General features: G+C 39.6%; 1 protein-coding gene across 5 annotated transcripts in view; it reads right to left on the reverse strand.

Moving 5' to 3' along the window:
- The window catches only part of rnf213b (ring finger protein 213b), a 32,495-nt gene extending 14,320 nt beyond the window's left edge, over window positions 1-18,175 (reverse strand). For 3 of the 5 annotated variants that reach the window (XM_081697514.1, XM_081697513.1, XM_081697516.1), the window contains exons 1-33: window positions 18,046-18,175; window positions 16,556-17,431; window positions 16,278-16,430; window positions 15,748-15,917; window positions 15,383-15,651; window positions 14,893-15,134; window positions 14,191-14,397; window positions 13,568-13,790; window positions 13,428-13,483; window positions 13,097-13,259; window positions 12,873-13,013; window positions 12,667-12,765; window positions 12,404-12,532; window positions 12,070-12,235; window positions 11,492-11,659; window positions 11,200-11,349; window positions 10,460-11,082; window positions 10,188-10,347; window positions 9,822-10,039; window positions 9,515-9,658; window positions 9,217-9,369; window positions 7,529-9,029; window positions 7,247-7,431; window positions 6,987-7,142; window positions 2,849-6,781; window positions 2,573-2,709; window positions 2,181-2,279; window positions 1,621-1,739; window positions 1,429-1,545; window positions 917-963; window positions 661-817; window positions 387-522; window positions 1-85 (exon numbers count right to left, since the gene is read on the reverse strand). The exon at window positions 1-85 is cut by the window's left edge and continues 98 nt beyond it. In XM_081697514.1, coding sequence (XP_081553640.1) covers window positions 1-85; window positions 387-522; window positions 661-817; window positions 917-963; window positions 1,429-1,545; window positions 1,621-1,739; window positions 2,181-2,279; window positions 2,573-2,709; window positions 2,849-6,781; window positions 6,987-7,142; window positions 7,247-7,431; window positions 7,529-9,029; window positions 9,217-9,369; window positions 9,515-9,658; window positions 9,822-10,039; window positions 10,188-10,347; window positions 10,460-11,082; window positions 11,200-11,349; window positions 11,492-11,659; window positions 12,070-12,235; window positions 12,404-12,532; window positions 12,667-12,765; window positions 12,873-13,013; window positions 13,097-13,259; window positions 13,428-13,483; window positions 13,568-13,790; window positions 14,191-14,397; window positions 14,893-15,134; window positions 15,383-15,651; window positions 15,748-15,917; window positions 16,278-16,430; window positions 16,556-17,406 — 11,157 coding nt within the window. In that variant the 5' untranslated portion in view covers window positions 17,407-17,431; window positions 18,046-18,175. The other 2 variants (XM_027013065.3, XM_081697515.1) reach the window with 2 other exon arrangements.
- Window positions 18,176-18,234: the final 59 nt, after the last annotated feature.

Here is an 18,234-nt window from a genome sequence, read left to right on the forward strand (position 1 = left end):
CAGGTTAGAGTCTCTGTCCAACACCTCGAACACCTGGGCCAGGGTCGGGGTCAGTACGCTTTGTAGATATCGCCATAGAGTGTGTCTACATACAAAGACAAAAAAGAATGACGTTTAAGTTAAATAATGATTAAGGTGTTTCTCCTATAGGTTGAAAACAATGTCATATTTGAGAGCTAACACAGCATACAAAGTCTACAAAAAACTCAGTCAGATAGCCTTGATTATTCTAATGATTTCTTTATCTTATTTATAATCTGCTAACAAAAATACAATAAAAGGAATTAAACAAAGAAAAACTGTGGACCAAGTGACCACTGTGTGCACAAGTGAAATCACTCTTTAATCCTTAACATTTAAACCAGGAGCTGATTATCCTGCAGTACCTGAGAGTCCCGCCTTCTTGGAGGGCCTCTTGCTTCATGGCTTCCTTATTCACCCAGTCTCCGGCCTCAGGAATTAGCTCCTCCCTCTGTGTCATGTTAACCACCAGTTTTGCCAGTAATATTTCTTGGAATTTAGCTAAAACACAAATTTATTACGTGATATTTACACAACATTATCATACAGATTAAAAAATGTTTAATATCTGATACAGTGATGAAAAACAAATCTGTAAGATATGCTGATAATTAGTGCAGATAAGAGAAATTAACGAACCTCCAATTGGTCCTGAGTCATTTCCCAGAAGGCCAAGAAGAATCTGCATACGGTCCATACTCCTAGAGGCTTTATTAACGGGGTCTCTCAGTAAAGAAACAGCTTTCTGAGTACAGGATCTCACAAGTGAAAAACTGTGTAGGTATGCGGTTTCATTCTGTTCACCAAATATACAAACAAACAAGTCATATAACTGTAGAAAGTTAATACAACAATTGCTATTTTGCATATTTGGTAGTATTCCTTAGAACTTTACCAGCTGGCTTTTTGGCATGTCTCTCTGTTGCTCTACACCCATGATATCTAAAATGCACATTATGGAAAAAACATGAATAGCATGTATGTGGTATAATCTAAGATACCAGATTAAACGGCAAGACAAAGAATAAAAAACACATAAATATAGTTTCTGACCACAGGATCACTGCGGACTGAATAATTGGTGATAGGCCATTCTCAACAAAGCATTAACGCATAGTACTGCATGGAGGCGGCACTTTAACATAGTACTACGTGGAGGTGGCATGGTTGTAAGTCCAGCCAACAGCAGTTCAGTACTCAGAAACTCACCATTAATAAAGGGCTAGGCAGAAGAGAGTTAAGAAATATGATTGGCAAAAGGTTATAGCCTTTAAAGATGTACCTGTACGGAAGATGTTTCTAATGAAGTGGATCGGGAAGGTATATCTGCATTTTGCTTTCTATATGTGCATGTATATATGTATATCTGCGTTAGGTAAGGGTTCATGATGAAAGGAGCTATCAGACCTGGTTGTCTTGTCTGTGAGAGGAGTTTGCTGATAGGTTTTCCACAGAAAACAGAGAGATCCAAACTCATGTCATCAGTGTCTCTGAGGTCATCAATATGTACTGAAAGCCATGCACCTTTGAAAGAAAGTAACTTTAAACAATACAACCAACACTGGTATAAATGTCCATTTGAGAAAGTTACTTACTTACCTCCTTGGAAACCAATATACTTATTGCCACTTGCAATCCTGGCGAGCTTTGTGATAAACACAATATAACAGTTGCGATCTTCTAATGGGAAAGACAGGAGTTCATTCATGGTGCAGTACCTGAAAGTACATATTAATAAATACAAGGTCAGCATGTGCAAACGCCATAGGCAATGAGGCAACACTAACAACGTAAGGGCCAAGTCTACTCTAGCCAGTGGTAACCTTGTGGTTAAGGTGCATGATTAGTCATTGAAAGACTGCTAGCTCAAACCCCAACACTGCCAACTGTTGGGCCCTTGAGCAAGGCCCTTGCTCCTCAATTGCTCAAGGCATATTTAGTCACAATTGTATGCTGCCTTGGATAAAAGTGTCAACTATATATGTACTCTTCATTAGAACTGCACCCAAATGAATGTAAAAATCTATACATTCTGTAGAATATTTTCTATTACGAAGTGTTTTGGTAAATGAAAGAACTTCTGAAAGTTGACATGTCAGAATGAACCTATCATGAGTTTTCCTTAAAAGAAATAAATGGTCAAGGGCAGAAAAACTCACTTTGCTGAAGCAATGAGCTCATTTTTGCATGGGGAATCCTCCATGTCCATCTGAACAAGCAGGATATGGAGGGACAGACCAGCATTTTGAAGGAAGCATCTGAGAGCAACAGCAAAAAAGGCAAGGAAAAAGGAATTAACCTAAATTTATTTTCACAATGTGAAAATGTGAAAAACATCAGGTGTTTGTAGATTATAGTTTCATGTGCATCACCAATCACTTAAAGAAAAGTGAAAAAATAAAATAAATAAAAGTGTACTGTGGAAAAGCTAAATGTTAATTCTGAGTTAACAAGATCTTAGAAACCTATAATGCTATAAAAGTTGCAGGTGTAAATGTACCCTACACAAGCGCCTCCTTGTAGGTCAGTACTAATCAAAAAGGTTATGTACCGAATCCTGCTGCAAAAAGAGGCCTCTGTGTCAAACTGGTGCAATGAGAGTAAAAGGAGTTGCTCCATGTTCAAGCCCAAAGTCCGTGACAGATGGCGCACATCAGCTTTCGTGAGCAGACTAGAGAAAGTGGTTACCTAGCACAAAATGCAACAGATCATGTGTTTTAATTAGATGGCATCAAATACACCAGACAATGAAAATATCTTAAATATGTCAATTATTGGTAAATTTCTGGTCATTGACATTATTAATGTTTATGAAATTATACCTCACCTCTATGAATCTGTTTTTTTCCTTTTCAAACTTCTGCAAATGACTGTCCATAAAGGCTCTAAGGGAGTGATGGTTTTGCTGATGGAAAAATAGCTTCTGGAGCCTGTCTACTTCCTGATTTGCTAGTTCAGAGTACTTTAACCTCAGCACAGAATCTGGAGTGGCACAGTTCAACAAGAAGTACTTGGCAAACTCAAAGACCTCTTCCTCTTCATCCTTTGTTTTCTTTGGTAAGTTGTACTTTATTGTGTCAAGGTCAGCCAAACCTATGTCCACTTCCTCCAACTCAGAAATGTTTTCAAGAGTTTCCACTCTTTCCCTTTCAACTCTAATGTCCTCCAAATTGTCATCTACATTCATTAAGAGTTCCTCAGCATCCTCGTCAGAGAGAACTTTAGGAACATCTGACTGGACACCATTGTCTGGCATAGCACTTTTCTTGTCATCTGGTAAAATTTGATTGGAGTCAGATCCTTCTCCTCGCGTGTGGCCCTGTGTCTTGTTTTCTTTCATGTCACCCTCTATAGACATACTACCCTCTTCTGTGAGCACTGAAATGCTGTTGTCCTTCATATTAAAGACAATATGGCCATCTCCCACTTCTGAATTGTCCTGTTTTGCTTTTCTTTCTAAAGCTTGCAGGAGAGCACTGGCACATGCATCTCCATGAAAACCAACAAAGGCATCAGTTGGGATAAAATCTGATGCAAAGGACCTAGAAAACTGGGAAAACTTTTGCACCCAATTTGTCAGTTTTTCTAGTACTTTGCACTGCCATGGTGCCAAGTCTGTACTCCTGTCTACTCTGTGCTTCTCCAGCCTGTTCTTAAGTGGAATTGGAAACTTGTCATAGACTTTCTCTTGGTCTTCGATCACAACCAGTCTGAAGTCTCTGTGGACTCGACATTTCACTCTGTGGGATCCGAGTCCGAGGTCAACATACTGCTGCCCACTAAAGTAAACATAGTACTGGTTCAATGCATCATAGAGACTCTCGTATAGATTCAGCAGATTTAAGAGGATGACAGTCCGACCAGTCTCCATGCACATCTTCACTCGACTCACATTGCGACAGATTTGCGCGTACTCCTGGTCTTTGGGAAATCCTGAACCAAACACAATTTCAGGGCAGGTGTAATTACCTTTTGAAAATATGCACTGCTGAATTATGTACAGGGCAGCATTGTTTGTTGTAAGTAAAAGAAGATACCGGCTCTCTTTTTCATTGTGGTAGTCAATGTTTTGTTCAATCATTTTTAGTGTGCTTGTCCTACGGACTTCATGGAAGTTAAAGAACAGGTCTTGGAAATGATTGAGAGGATCAAAGTTGCCTTTTTGTCCACTGAAATTCCGTAGTATTGCCTCTGCCAAATCACTGTCACTAGGCTCCTGGTCTGATTTTTTAACTGAGGTAAAAATCATTTTTACCAAGCAGTAATAATCTCTGAGTCCAAAGAACTGGTCATTGTCACTTTTACATATGCTTAAAAATCCTTTTGCCAGCTTGGGCAAGAGATGCTTCATTCTTAGAAGAACAGACCTGGAGGATGAACAGATGCCATTGGCTGTCTCTACTAACTCAGTCTCGCTTGGATCCCAACGAGACACAAAAATCCCTCGGTTCATTTTTGCTGGATCAAGAGCCCAGTTTGATATTCCAACAAAGCCTACCTTCATGTGTAGATCTGGCTTTTCTCTGTCAATGCACCCATCCTCCAAAAGAGGGTGCAGGGTTTTGAGTGGCATCTGGGGAGAATCTTCTGCCAGACCAATCTCATCCAAAACCACCACTGAGACATATTCATCCATGTTCTTGTCCTTTTGAAAACGAGCACAGTTCCTGAAAGTTCCAATGATTCCTTCTGGACTTGAGTGAGGGCTACACTGAAAAGATACCATGTGTACCTCTTTTAGTTTCTGGAACAATTCACAGTGAGAAGCCTGTCTTTGCATGGCATCTGCTACAACAGTTTTGGCTAGAGATTTAGAGCTCCCTGGCTTGCCTACCAGGAAGAGGGGAATCCTTAGCTCAATACAGACCACCATTAGAAAGACATTTTCTTTCAAGGCTAAGTTTTTAGCAATTGTCTCTCTTGTTTGAATGTTCTGGAGAAAGAAGTCCTGGCAAGAGGAAATTTCATCCTCCAGTGCCTTTTTAGAGTTAAGTGGGCTGAGAAAATACTTGCTAATAGTCAACAAGTAATTCTCTCTGAACTCAAGTGATGGATAATAGCAAACACCCAAAGCAAGAGCCAAGCATTTCAAGGTCATCTGGACTATGTCAGTCGACTGGTAGTTTGGGAAAAGGTGTTCTCTGTGTTGGTAGAACCATACCAGCACCTTCAATGACCTCTCTACATCCCTAAGACTTACAAAACTGCATTCATCTTCTCGACGCCGCATGTAAATTTGAGAGGCTGCCAAAACACTGGTGACCACTGTCTGGCATTTAAGAGGCAGGCAGTGTTCTTTCATTTGTTTCTGCACAATCTGACAAATGTATGAGAACTCTGCTGAATCATTCAACTGTCCAAAGTCCCACACAAGGGGCATCATACTTGGGGGTAAAGGATGAACCCGGTAAACAAGCTGGCGCATGGGAACTTTACCAAGTCGATCTTCTGTTTCCCCAGCTTTTACTCTGTAACCCAACCCCGCTCGCTCCAATCGTTCAATCATTTTAGTACTGTGTTTCCTGTAGGGATTGCAGGCTGCAATTATTTTCAGACCAGAATTTTTCTTCAAGGGAAATCCTTTCACAGTCTTGTCACAGAGTACCTCCTTAATGGCAAAGATGGACTCTGTGGTGTTAGCCTCATCAAAAAACAAAATTGTGTCTAAATTGTATTTTTGACTATTTTCCTCTGCAAGTGTTTCTGCCTCCTTGACTTTCTGGTATATAGCATCAGCAGTAGTTCCTCCATGAACTTTGACCAGTTTCATGTTTTCAACATCTCTGCCTTCCCTCTGCAGATCGCAGAGGAACTTCACTAGTCTGGTTTTCCCACAGCCAGTCTCCCCCATTATGATGACTGGTATCTCACACCTGAATCTCATGTGAATAGCCAACATCTTCATTACATTGTCTGCAGTGAGCTCATATGTCGGATCAGGGTCAAACCGTAATTCAGCACCAACAACAAAGGAAAGCTTTTTTATTTTGTCCTTTCTTGGTAGTTGATCAAAGTCTTCAGAGAAGGAAATTCTTTGTTCCTGAAGTCCTGAGAAAAGTTCATGTGACATCACATCTGCCATCAAAATGTTGCTATTTCGTGGATCAACAGCATTAAGAGTCCCCTTGGAATTTTGCTCCACATGAAAACCAAGGAACGTCATGGTCAAGTGATCTGCATTAAAGAAGATGTATGGATGAGGCTCATTCTCCCATCGCTTTCGAATGGTTAATCTGGCTAAAAGATCATCTCCTTGGTCACTCTTTTGGAGAAGAAAAGAGCTCTGGTCAGAGATGTCCAGGGATGGAGAGGCAAAGTCCCTAGCCATGTGTATCATGAACTTAACTATGAAGTTCTTGAAACCACACAAATTGTCAGCAAAAAACTCTGGATCACAAAACGCAGAATTCTCACAGTCTTTCAGCTGCAGATTAAGAAACCAAGTAAAATGTTTCAGCTCAGCCCATGATGGGTCTTTCAGTCCACAGTTGGATAAAAGATACTGAAGACAGTCCACTGGATTGTCTTCTACAGACTTAGCTTTATATCTAAAATGGTCCAAATTCTCATTTTCCTTGAGTCTCTTCAGATATTGGTAAGGTCTCTGAACACCTTCGGACTCAAATTCTTGTCTGTCCATCAGTGGGTCTAAGGTCACATATATGTGTCTGTCATTTTTTATTTGGAGCTCCAAATCTTTGACTTCTTTTGGTGGTCTACAGTGGATGGTTGGCAGTAAATGCAGAAGTCCTTGATTTGACTGGAAAATAAGATAATTGTACAAATAATTGTTTTAAAAGACCACAAATTTCTAATTTAAATAATGATATTGAAAAACTAATTAAAACTAATATATTTTAATTAATTATTAGCAACAGAAACTTTTTGCTTGACATATTATAAATGGGATCTAATATAAACATAAACAAAACAAAATATGTGATTGCAAAGTAAGAAAGGCAGACCTCTTTGTGAGTTTGAGTATTGTGTGCAGGATCTGGCAGAAGAGCTTCAATTGCCAACAAGTGAGCTTTGTTTCTCCTCCACAGTTTCCCTTCATTGTTACACAAACATCCTAAAACAAGTAATTTGAAAAGGAACTCCTCTAAACCACACTGAACCTGTCAAACCAAATACACAATATTAGGATCAACCAAAACTGGAAATCATTGTAAATAAAAGTAATTACACTGTCAATTATAAGTGAGATTGTTGTGAAACATACAGCTCCAGTGTCAATGTGCAGGAGAACAGGATCCTTTTCTCTCAATGGTGACAGCTTCTCCAAAAGCGTCTGGATAAAGAGATCCATGTCAACAGAAGGTTCTATTAGTCTAATTGGCAGATAACTTGCTGATGGAAACTTTGTCTTGAAATGCTGGAACATCCGTTTAACACAGAGTGACTTTCCTGCATGGAGAAAAGAGTGGTTAATTATTAACCAAAGCAGAGAGAACATTTTTATGCATCAAATTGACATAAAATATTTAAATATTCAAATACACACCAACAGCTGGACGTTTAGATGTAATCATCCAGGACGAAACACCATCTGGATAAGCCTCAAAGTGGCAGCAAAATTCAAATGGGATATTCAAGTGATTTCGGAGGTATTCCTGGACACTTTTTGCAGAAATGTTCAATATTGCTTGCACCTTGTAGTTGCTAAAGAACGATGGGACATATCTGTCTTGGTTTACTGGGCAGACCATAATTAAGCGATACTGAGACCCAGCACTCCTTTCCATTGCCTCAAATTGCTCTGCCAGCGCCACACTCACATCATAGGTCAGCAAACCTGGGTTGACCAATGTATAAATTTTCTTATGACTGCTTGAAGCACCATGGCTTAGGCATCGGCGTAGAAAGATCTCCATCTCTTCTTCAGTTGTGTTTTCATGGCATACTAACACCTCATCAATAGAGGGAAAAGTCTGTTCTGGGCTCTCCATGTAAAAAGAAAGTGTGGTTCTTATCAACTCTGATGCAGGACAGTGAACAAGATTGGGCCTTCCCTCATGAAGAATAGATGGTAACCTTCGGTTGATATAAAGCTGGTTTATGGCAGAGAGATTGGAAAGGAACCGGGCCAGGAGCTCTATATCTACATAGTGTGTAAGGTATCTGGGCATGTCACTTCTAAAATGTCGCCACAAATCTCTCAAAGGCTCTGAAGCATCTTTTTCATGGAGCAGTGTGGAATGGTGCAAATCAGTCTTAGTCACTGATTCTGGTTCATCACCAAGGACCTCCATCTCATACTGATTCCACTTAACAAAGATTCCTTCTTCTTCTTCTTCTTCTTCTTCTTCTTCTTCCTCTTCTTCTTCTTCTTCTTCTTCTTCTTCTTCTTCAGTATGTTCTTGAAGCTTGCTTACTTCACATTCTGTTTCAGGTTTGTGTGGATGTTCTTCCAACATATTCTCAGTGTCAGCTCCCTGTCTTGTACTGACTTTGTAAATCTTACCTACTTTTACATCTTGTCTTGGTACCATAGACTGTTCTGACCCAGAACTGTCTTTTGAATCTAGTTTTACAAAGGAAGCACCGAGCTGGCATCCAAAGAGAGAATTGGAACTCCCTCTTGCCTTTGCAAAGGCATCTCTGATGTCATTTAAGGTGCTTTTTGGATTAAGGGGGGTGAGGAGATACCATATCTGCTGTGGTACAGGCTTTCCTGTTACACAGATACTGTGTATCCAGTAGCAAAGGTAAACTAGTTGTTCTGAGGTAAAGTTATTCAGAACATGAAATCTACACCTCATATCGGACATAAAACTACGCCAATCTTCATGGCAAGCTTCCATAGAACGACATACTTCTTGAAGCCTCTCCGTAACAAGCCCATGATAGACAACATGTTTCCCAAGCAAGGGAAAGTGAAGATTAATGCATAGGTCATTTTCAGGGTTGCATTTCACAAGTGCTCTCATGTCTTGGAAGAAAACATTGCCAGACGAACATAACTGAAGGAGGATGCGTCCCATTCTTTGCACTCCCTCAAAAACCTACAAGAAAGAGTTTCATTGTTCATATTATTGTGAACATACTGAATAACTCCACTATACCATAATAATTTGATCTATAAATATTTTGAAGAATTTAAATACTGGAACCATAAATAGTCCGAGTAAGTTTAGGGGCTGTTTTAATACAGCAACATATTAAACAGAACACACATTATATTAAACTGACTTCAGTGAACTTGTTCACTTGCTCCTTGCCATGCTCTCCTTTGGATGACATAAGCATCAGCTTGTTCTGAAGCTCCAGGAGGTCATCAAGGCTATATGTCTTGTCCCTTTCATTGTTCATCACCTTCATACATAAGACACTGCCCAGACACTTCTAAAAATTGGTAACAAAAAGACCTTGCTTCAAACATCTCCAGTGTACCTCATACAAATATATGAGAATACAAATGAACCAACATACATATCCTTCTACTACATTTGTTCTTGTTTGGGTTCAGTGCCTGAGACATACTACTCACATTTCCAGAAGAGCCATCTGGCCAGCCTACATTGTACACACCATGGGTGTTGATAGCTGAGGCCAAAGACAGAGAAGACTGCTCAACAGAGCCATGAGTCTCCCTCAGGCTTTTCAGCCAATCCAGCCAACGAGAAGAGTCTTTCTACAAACAACATACATAGATACAACTTTGCATATAACTATTTTAAAACTATTTACTCGTAACAACTATTTAGATTCAAATGTAGCAAAGAGTTATTTTGACAAGGCATATGTACAACAGATCAAAACATAATTCTAAAAAAAAAGCAACACAAAAAACATACCAGTTTTCCTGAAAGTTTCTCATCTCTTCGAAGAGTGTCCCACACTTGCTGAGCACATAATATAAAGTCTTCAAAGCCCGCCATCTCAGACAGGGAGTAGAGCAAAGGGCTGTAGCCCATGACAGCATCATGAAAACTGGCCAGTCTGTCAATCTCAGCATCATTCTCTCCAGCCGAAATGGAAGCCAATTCCATAAAGACCTTCAGCTCACTTAGATCTGTTTTAAATTGCAAGGATCACTTACAGTAGCGACCAAGTTATTAAGTAAGCTTGTGGAAATAAGTATATAAGATGTGCCTCCTCTAAAACACAGGGAATATTTGAGGCAGTTAAACAGTGAATAGATTTGAGGACCAGTAACTCACCTTTAATGTGTGCCTTAACCCAGCTGACTAGTTTTTCACTCTCCAAGAATGCCTCCAGACAAGCCGTGTGCTGATGTTTGACATCCAACAACCTTTGCTTGGCACTGATGAGGTCATTACTTAGCGACTCTAGAGTCTTTCTCTTGAATGAGTCTTCTCTCTGCACAGCACAAAATACAAATTTGATTGACCAATGAGACATCTTAGTGTTATCTTAGTGTTGCCATCTTAGTGTTAAAGATCCAGAAACCTTTACTGAACTGTAACTTTACCAGCTGAGTAAGACAGTATATATGGCTGAAGTCTCCTTGCAGGTTGAGTCTATCCCTTATCTTCATAACAGCACCTGCAGACTCTGCCGCATGGTAAAGCTGTCTGTATTCCTGGATCTGACTAAGCCTCAATTCAGGCCAGTCTTTCTCCGGGCCCTGATAAGACTCCAACTTAGCTGCCATAAGATTCAGTTCCTTCTTGATCTGAGTGCCCTCGCCTTCATCACCACACCCATCCACAACTTTGTCCACTTCCTCAAAGGTGGCAACTCCATATGCAATCCTCAAGGCTAATTTGGAGAAGTCATGGAGAGAAGGCTCCCAGATTTCAGAAAAAACTTCCATCAGCTTCACAGACACAGGGACAGCACAAGACGTTGCAGAAGCCAGTGCAGTTGCCTTTTCCACCCATGAGCAGAGAAGAAGGTTGCTCTCGTGAAATTCATGCATCTGCCTTGCCTTATCTAGCATTACTGGGTCAGCACTATAGTACAGCACCCTCCCTGTGGAGATTCCTCTCAAATCTTCCTTGGAACAGCATGGATGCACTTCCACTAGCTCATTTAAGCTCAATGTTTGTTTATTCATTTTGTGTTGTTGCTCAAGTAAGGAGATCTCAGGCACTGTTGGAACATGAAAAACATTTTATAGACCATCATCAAAAATAATTTAAAATAAAAAGTACAAAGGTGTTAAAGATATCGTTGAGGGATTAGTGATCTCTATTATGGCAAACTCACCATGGATCATCTCTGCAATTTTTGCAATCATCTTTATGAGGACATCCATATGTATTCTCTGTTCTTCCAGGGCTTTGAGGTCTTTCTCCCTTTGAACAAGCAACTCTTCTGCATCAATAGAAATGTTATCGAATTTGTTGTGTCTCTTACCTGGACATAAAGACATAAAGTGAGTATAATTGAGAAGTCTAAAAACATGCAGTTTATTAGAAGTCTAGAACTGAAAATAATAAATTCCATTTTTTAATTAACTGCAATAATACTGAGGATAAAAGAAGTTCATGCCACCTACAATTTTGGTACAGCCTCTCAAAGCGTTTTGAGTGTTTCAGGATAGCCTGCAAGTGGCCAAGAGGAATATCACCTAGGCAAAGAGACCTGACCAGAGAACTCAGAGTTGTCAGACAAATCTCTATAAGCTGATTGGCATCCTTATTTAATTTCCACTGATTCCTGTCCCCTGAAAAGACAGAACACATACGTTATTAAGGATATTTATCATTAAATGAATGTAGGGACTGCTAAAGATTCAATTTGTCATTCCAGAGACTCAAATTAATATATTATTTTTTATAATGAAGCCACACCATACTAAAAATACTTGTATATTCCTCTTCATTACAAATGAATACATGGACTACCCTAATGTGCTAGCAGAGAAAGAGGTACTATCAAAATATACAGTAAGCAAAACCAGACAAGCTAGCTTGGCAGATATGAATAGGGCAGATAGGGTTAGGGTTAGGGCCTAACATCAAGTTCCGAGAAACCTCAAAGTGCCACTGAAGGATAGGAGTTTTATGGTGTGCGGTGGCCACTTTGAATGCTGTGTCTATCACATGGATGAGAGGCTTAACATTAGTTGTGTACCCTGGGACAGAAGGACATGGATTGCAGACTGGCCGTCCAATAGCTGGGTCACTGTGTCCTCTCCATAGCGAGCTGCTGACTCGACAAGGATGGAGGAGAGGATGGAAGAGGAAAGACACTTAGGGTCTGACAAGAGAGTCCGCAGGAGATCCCCCTCTTTTCCTTCCTAAGCATGACAAATATTGGGTGAGTATAAACAAAGTGGAAATAGATAAGTATGTATGTGAATTCATGTAGTGAGCGGATATGTGGGCTAGAGAAGAGTTAAGGATGTGAATAGATAATAGTGTACTCATGTCATTAAAACCTTACATATGAGACAGCTTTCACCAACCTGGCATATGTTGCTGATGGCAGACAGACACAAATTGTCAAAACAAGTCTGAATGTTGCTGTGGCTTTTCTTTATAGCCTGTGCCGACATTTCTAGACAACACACCTGCACTTGCTGCATATCACTGAGCTGTAATGGAGATTTAAAAAAAAAAAGTCCATGTTTAACATGGAATGTAAACTATATAACAGATAATAAATAAACGTCAGATAACAAATAAAAATCAAATAATATATGAAGCGTATATACTGTCTTGTTTCTACCTCAGATATCCGCTTTCTTAAGTCTGTCTCCACAATGTGTAGCCATTGCTCTCTGACACACTGGACTGAACAATCCAGCTCAAAGAAAGCATTCCAGATCTGCATACAGGACACAGGACATTGTTTACACATTTACTTCTGCATTTTCATAACCCAACTCCAGGCTAAGCCTTATTTTTTCTATATTCTTTTTTTTATATATATACCTCAATTTCATTAGGGTAAGAAAGTCTGGACTGGGAGAAGAGAGGCTTGTGAAGCAGACCATTCCTCCACTGACTGAACTCCTGCTGCATGTTCTCAAGTTGTGACACAAACTGTTTTCCCTTATCCTTCTCTTCTCCTTTCTAACAAAAACATTGCAAGTTGTCAAAATAGCGGCAGATCAGAGGAATGAATGAACATAAGTTGTGTAGTTGTAAGATGTTACTTTTGAAAGCTCTTCATGCTGAACTTCAGCAACTTTTAGCACCAACTGGAAGGACAACACCGCAGCCTTAAACAATGAAGTAACCCGAGTTATTCTGCAAGTGCTCTTATGAACACGTCTGCAGCACTCAAAAATGGAGTCCAAGTATTCAGAGTACATGATTCTAAAAAAAGAAATCATAAAACATTTAATCATAAAAATTAAAAAATGTAAAACTTTATTCATATTGATGTGGATGGATGGACTTGATTAACCCTTGAGAGAAATTCACAAAAATAAAGGCTTGTACTGTCTTCTCTCTGGTTTATAAAGGATAACATGAGCTATGTACCTTTTCCTGTCGTCTTCCTTCCAGTTTAGTGCATGTCTCAAGATCTCTTCGGTGATCTGTAACATGAAAAAAGACCTATCAAAAAAAAAACTGTGCAAAAATCCCAAATCTGTACTATGATACAGCTGTCTTAAACACACCTGTAGGTTTTTCTTTGAATTATCAAAATTAGTTTTGTCTATGTTCAGTTCTAACTCCTTTAGTCTGTACATCAGGCATTGGATCACATGTTCAGGCACAATGTGTGTCAACTTGGCAAACTCAGTAATATCATCAAATGCCACCATAGACAACCAGCTCCTCAAAACATGCTCTTTTTCCTTAGCCACTGATTTGTGGTCATCCAAAATCTTGAGCATCATTCTGGAAAAATGGGTGAAAAAAAATTTCAATATTATTTAATCAAAGCCTGTATTAAAGAGAAATTGAGGTGTTTTGGGGGGCTTAGGTTCTGTAGACAAATCATATTGCTAATAACAACAACAACCATAATAATCATATTATTTCTTACATGGCTAAATAAATGTTGAAACATATGGAAGAATTAATGTTATATATTATTTGTTTTCTCTGAACAGACTTCAGAATGGTCAACAGTCAAGTAGGCATTTATATTTAATTATTATTTTTAATTATTTTAAAGATATTTTTCTACAGTATTCCTGCTTTATGGGGTTATGCTACATAGGCTCTTATCAGTCAATTTGTGTCATTTACCTCCTAACTGGAGTTTTAATATCTTATAAAAGTCACCATAACAAACCTCCTCTTGTCAGGGTATGCTCTTATGTTCTCCCTGTATGGACGATACTCCACATCAAGAAGGGCTGTCCAATTAGCTTCCTCAACAGCTGGGCCGAGACGGGCCGAGTACGTGCCAGGCGATCTCAGAGAATGGAGCAGAGGAACCAGCAGCACGAGCTCTGAAACCAGCTTCCTCGCACAGTTGTTAATCAGACCCACCACCATGCTGGAACATGGAATCGAACCAAATGATACAGACAAATTATAACATACTCTACTGGAAGTAGTGCTTGAGTTGGATTATTTTAAATTCTACCAACCCTGTACTACTGCTATTGTGATATACATCTATAAAACATAAAAAAAAAAGAAAAAGAAAAAAAAAAAGAAAAAAGGTTACCATCATTTTAGCCATTTCGCCATTTGGTGTAATCAATTATTTTAGTTTTTGATTTACATTAAAATTACATTTTAAGTGCTAAATATGCTTTATTTAGACTTACCTTACTTTATTTATGTGGACATTTAAAAATAAAATTTGCTATAACACTTTATATTATTGCTTTTGTTTTTGTAAAATACGAAAAAACAGTAAATGGACATGTATAATTTTTTGTTGCAAGGGCTCCTTTTCCATAACTGCCTTGTACTGTGTTTTGTAAAATCTAATTTGAATGTTATTTTTAAGAGAGATAATCTTCTTCATCGTTTTAGTACTTACTTAAGTAGGAGTGGAAAGGTATTTTGCACTTTTCCTAATTGTCTGAGAGCAGGGTCAGATGACACTATGTGACAGAGAGTGCCCCAGTTCTTGATCCCAAGGTCGACACGACATGCACAGCACACCTGGTACACTGAGAGGCCAATCATCAGAGGGTTGAGGTGAGCCATGCGCTCTGTAGACCCTCCTCCTGCCTCACCATTCAGTAGCCTTACCAGCTTATTTTCTATCAGCTCTAGTACCTAACACACAGATAGAAAAGAATCACTTTATTGACACAGTGGAAGAACATTGAAATTGTTTTTTACAATTCCCAGAATCTTTCCCTTTGTATGTAATAATTGATAAAGCAAGAGTAAATAAAAATCATAAATAATAAATATAAGGACATGTAATATAACAATAATAATTAGATTTCAGTAGATCTGACAATGTGTAGTACTTCTCAAAGCTCTAATTGTGTTGCTTTGAATCAAATGTTTTTACTGACCTTTACAATAGGAGTAGGCAGATTTTCGAAGTAAAATACATGCTCTCTGGCAGCCAGGAAACCTATTTTATAGTGGTTTAAGTGTTGTGTAAACGCCTGCATGCTGTCCTGGTTTGATGGATCCCACTTCTCAAACAATCTATCCAGAAGTACATGTGCGGAAAAGTCCCAAGCCTCAGAAATAACTTTATCTGCAGTCTTAATCCAGCTCCACAGCCAATCTTTAAATGATCCTTGGCAACTCATGTACGCCTCAAAAAGGTGCAGTTCTAGACATGAAACGCATCAACAAAGATATTACACAGTTACCAAAATACATGGAACCGAGAATGACAGTAGAGCTGAACACAGAACAGTTTTCTTACCTTTTACTGACCGATCGCCGGGGATCAAAAGGTATCTTGTTGCTATTTCCTGTATTACTTTCTGTCGTTGTAGCACTGCATACTTATACTCCAATCTGTTTCCTCTAAGCACCATACTTTCATCAACAGAGAAGTTTGCCTCGATCAGGTAGCCATGCTTTCCCAAGCCCCTAGTATGTGGAAAGAAAAAAGAAATAAATCTACACAAAACTAAGATAAATATTAAAACAGATCCCATTAACATCAGCTGGTGACCTGCTGTATCATAAAGCAGTGCTCCAAACCCCTCCCAGGCAGTGCATTCCAACACAGTCCTAGAATTGGCCAGTTTATGATTTCCCCTGATCTAGGAATTGAGGCTAAGTAAAGAACACTGTGACTACCTCATGTGTTTGAGTAAGGAAAACACTAAAGACTGCAACTCTTCTGCTATGCAGGATTGTACTAACTCATATATACATTACAATACTTCATAATGCTTTACAAACTAAAGCAAAATTCAAAACAAAGAGATCTGACAAAAAACTCACCTGAAGTAGGTCATTTCCATTACGAAATGGCTGTCTTGTTGGAGCAGCATGAGTTTATCACAGTCTCTGTTAAACCTAAAGCATTTGTCCACCACTATGTACATATAAAAGGTGAACTTTTGCTGCCCACTGGGTCCTCCCCCTAATGACTTTCTGTAAGAATATAATGCATCAGAACTGTTACATCTCTGACTTCATTAACATGTTATTATGCATTATGTAGTTTTATATTCAAAGCTTTAAAGTGGGCTGAAATGAAGAACAGGACCCCAGCCTACCCCTGTGCTCCGTCACCGGCCGCCTTCCCTTCCTGTCTCTCTGCTGATTGATTCCTTCGTTCCTTTGCATCTTTGGTTTGTTCTACACCTGATGCTACAGCCGCGTATGACCTAGGTTCTCTTTTTTCTGAATCAGAGTCAGAGGACTTCTTCAGGACTTCTCCTGACTCTGAGTCAGAGGACTTCTTCAGGACTTCTCCTGACTCTGAGTCAGAGGACCTCTGTGGGACATCTCCTGACTCTGCTCCATTCTCCTTCTTATGATCCTTCACCTTTCCTTCGTGGTCTGGCACACCTTTGCCTGACAGTACAGTCTTTCCTTTCTTATGATCTTTTTCAGGAACAAGAGGTCCCGGGTCTTGCTCAGAATGCTTGGTACCCTTGCCTTCATTATTCTCCTTCAGTGCATTCGTTCTGCCTGAGGACGCTGGTTCCACAGTGCCCCCTGGAGGCTCAGGGTGGACCTGCATCGGTTGCTGTTCTGGCAGTGCAGCTTCACTAGTGATCTTTGACTCTGTTTGCGTGTGACGCGTACTTTGACTGATACATTCCGTTTGGGTTGTTTTGTCTTTTACCTCTGCTTCGCTTGTCTGAGTCTGAGCCTCCACTTTTCCTGTTTCAGGAAAACAGCTGGTGGAACCCTGATCAGCTGCGAGTTCAGCCTGGTCCCTCGTCCCTCGGCCGAGGGTATCTTCCATCTGGCTCTGGGACTGGGTTGGGTTTGGGCTTGTGCACCCATGCTCTGATTTCTTCCTCCACTCTCTCTGCTTGCCTTCCCTGGTGCTGTCACTGTTCCTGCCGGCTTTGTCTGCGTCTTTCTTTCTGTCTTTTCTATTCCGTTTCCTCTTCATTTTAAACTTCTTTTACATTTGGTTTCTAGTTCCATGCACAAAAGAGAAAAGAACCAAATAAAACCTTGAACGTCCCAATGAAACAAAATATAACAAAATCTTTTTTTAATGATTAAACTGAAAAATCGCAAACTCCTCACATTTTAAGTAGTACACAGAATCTTCTGTCTTTCTAAGATCCTTTGTGGGGAGGAAAATATCGAATTGCACGGTAGGCCTGTAGTATATTTTGATATCTCCAAGCGGTTTGCAACAAGCTGGATTTTAAAGCCTTACGTTATATCCTGCCTTCACGCTACGTTTCTTGATCATTAATACCGGAAAGACTTTTCTTGGGTATAATTTTCAGTGATTTGAAGAGACGGCGTATCTCTGAGTCTCAATATTATATTAACAAGTACATTTTTATACAATTGCCCGTACGCCTACATGCGTAGATATATTATATTTCCATTTAATCCAGTCTTCATCCATTAGAATGGCCTTAACAGTTTCGCGCAAACGTTTTCCCAGATTCCATCCCTGCCGTATGCAAAACACTGTTTCAAAGACGTTCTCAAAACTAAGCAACAAATAAAACCATATCCTGGACACGGTGAAAACCTCTCCAGAGAACACTGCCATACGACATGTCCTTACCTGACGGGTACGTCCTTCCGTGAGCTGCGCCTCACTGCCCCTCTCTCGTCGCTTCTTCGGTATCGATACTTTAAGCCTCACTTTCGGTTTCGTTTCATCCGCTGCTCCCATTTTAATTATCCAGTGTATAGAAGTCCTGACACGACCAGGAACTTCCTCCAAACCTGTCGCTACACTATAAATGCTTTA

The sequence above is a fragment of the Electrophorus electricus genome, chromosome 15, assembly GCF_041902795.1.
Source record: "Electrophorus electricus isolate QZ-2024a chromosome 15, ASM4190279v1, whole genome shotgun sequence".
NCBI lineage: Eukaryota > Metazoa > Chordata > Actinopteri > Gymnotiformes > Gymnotidae > Electrophorus > Electrophorus electricus.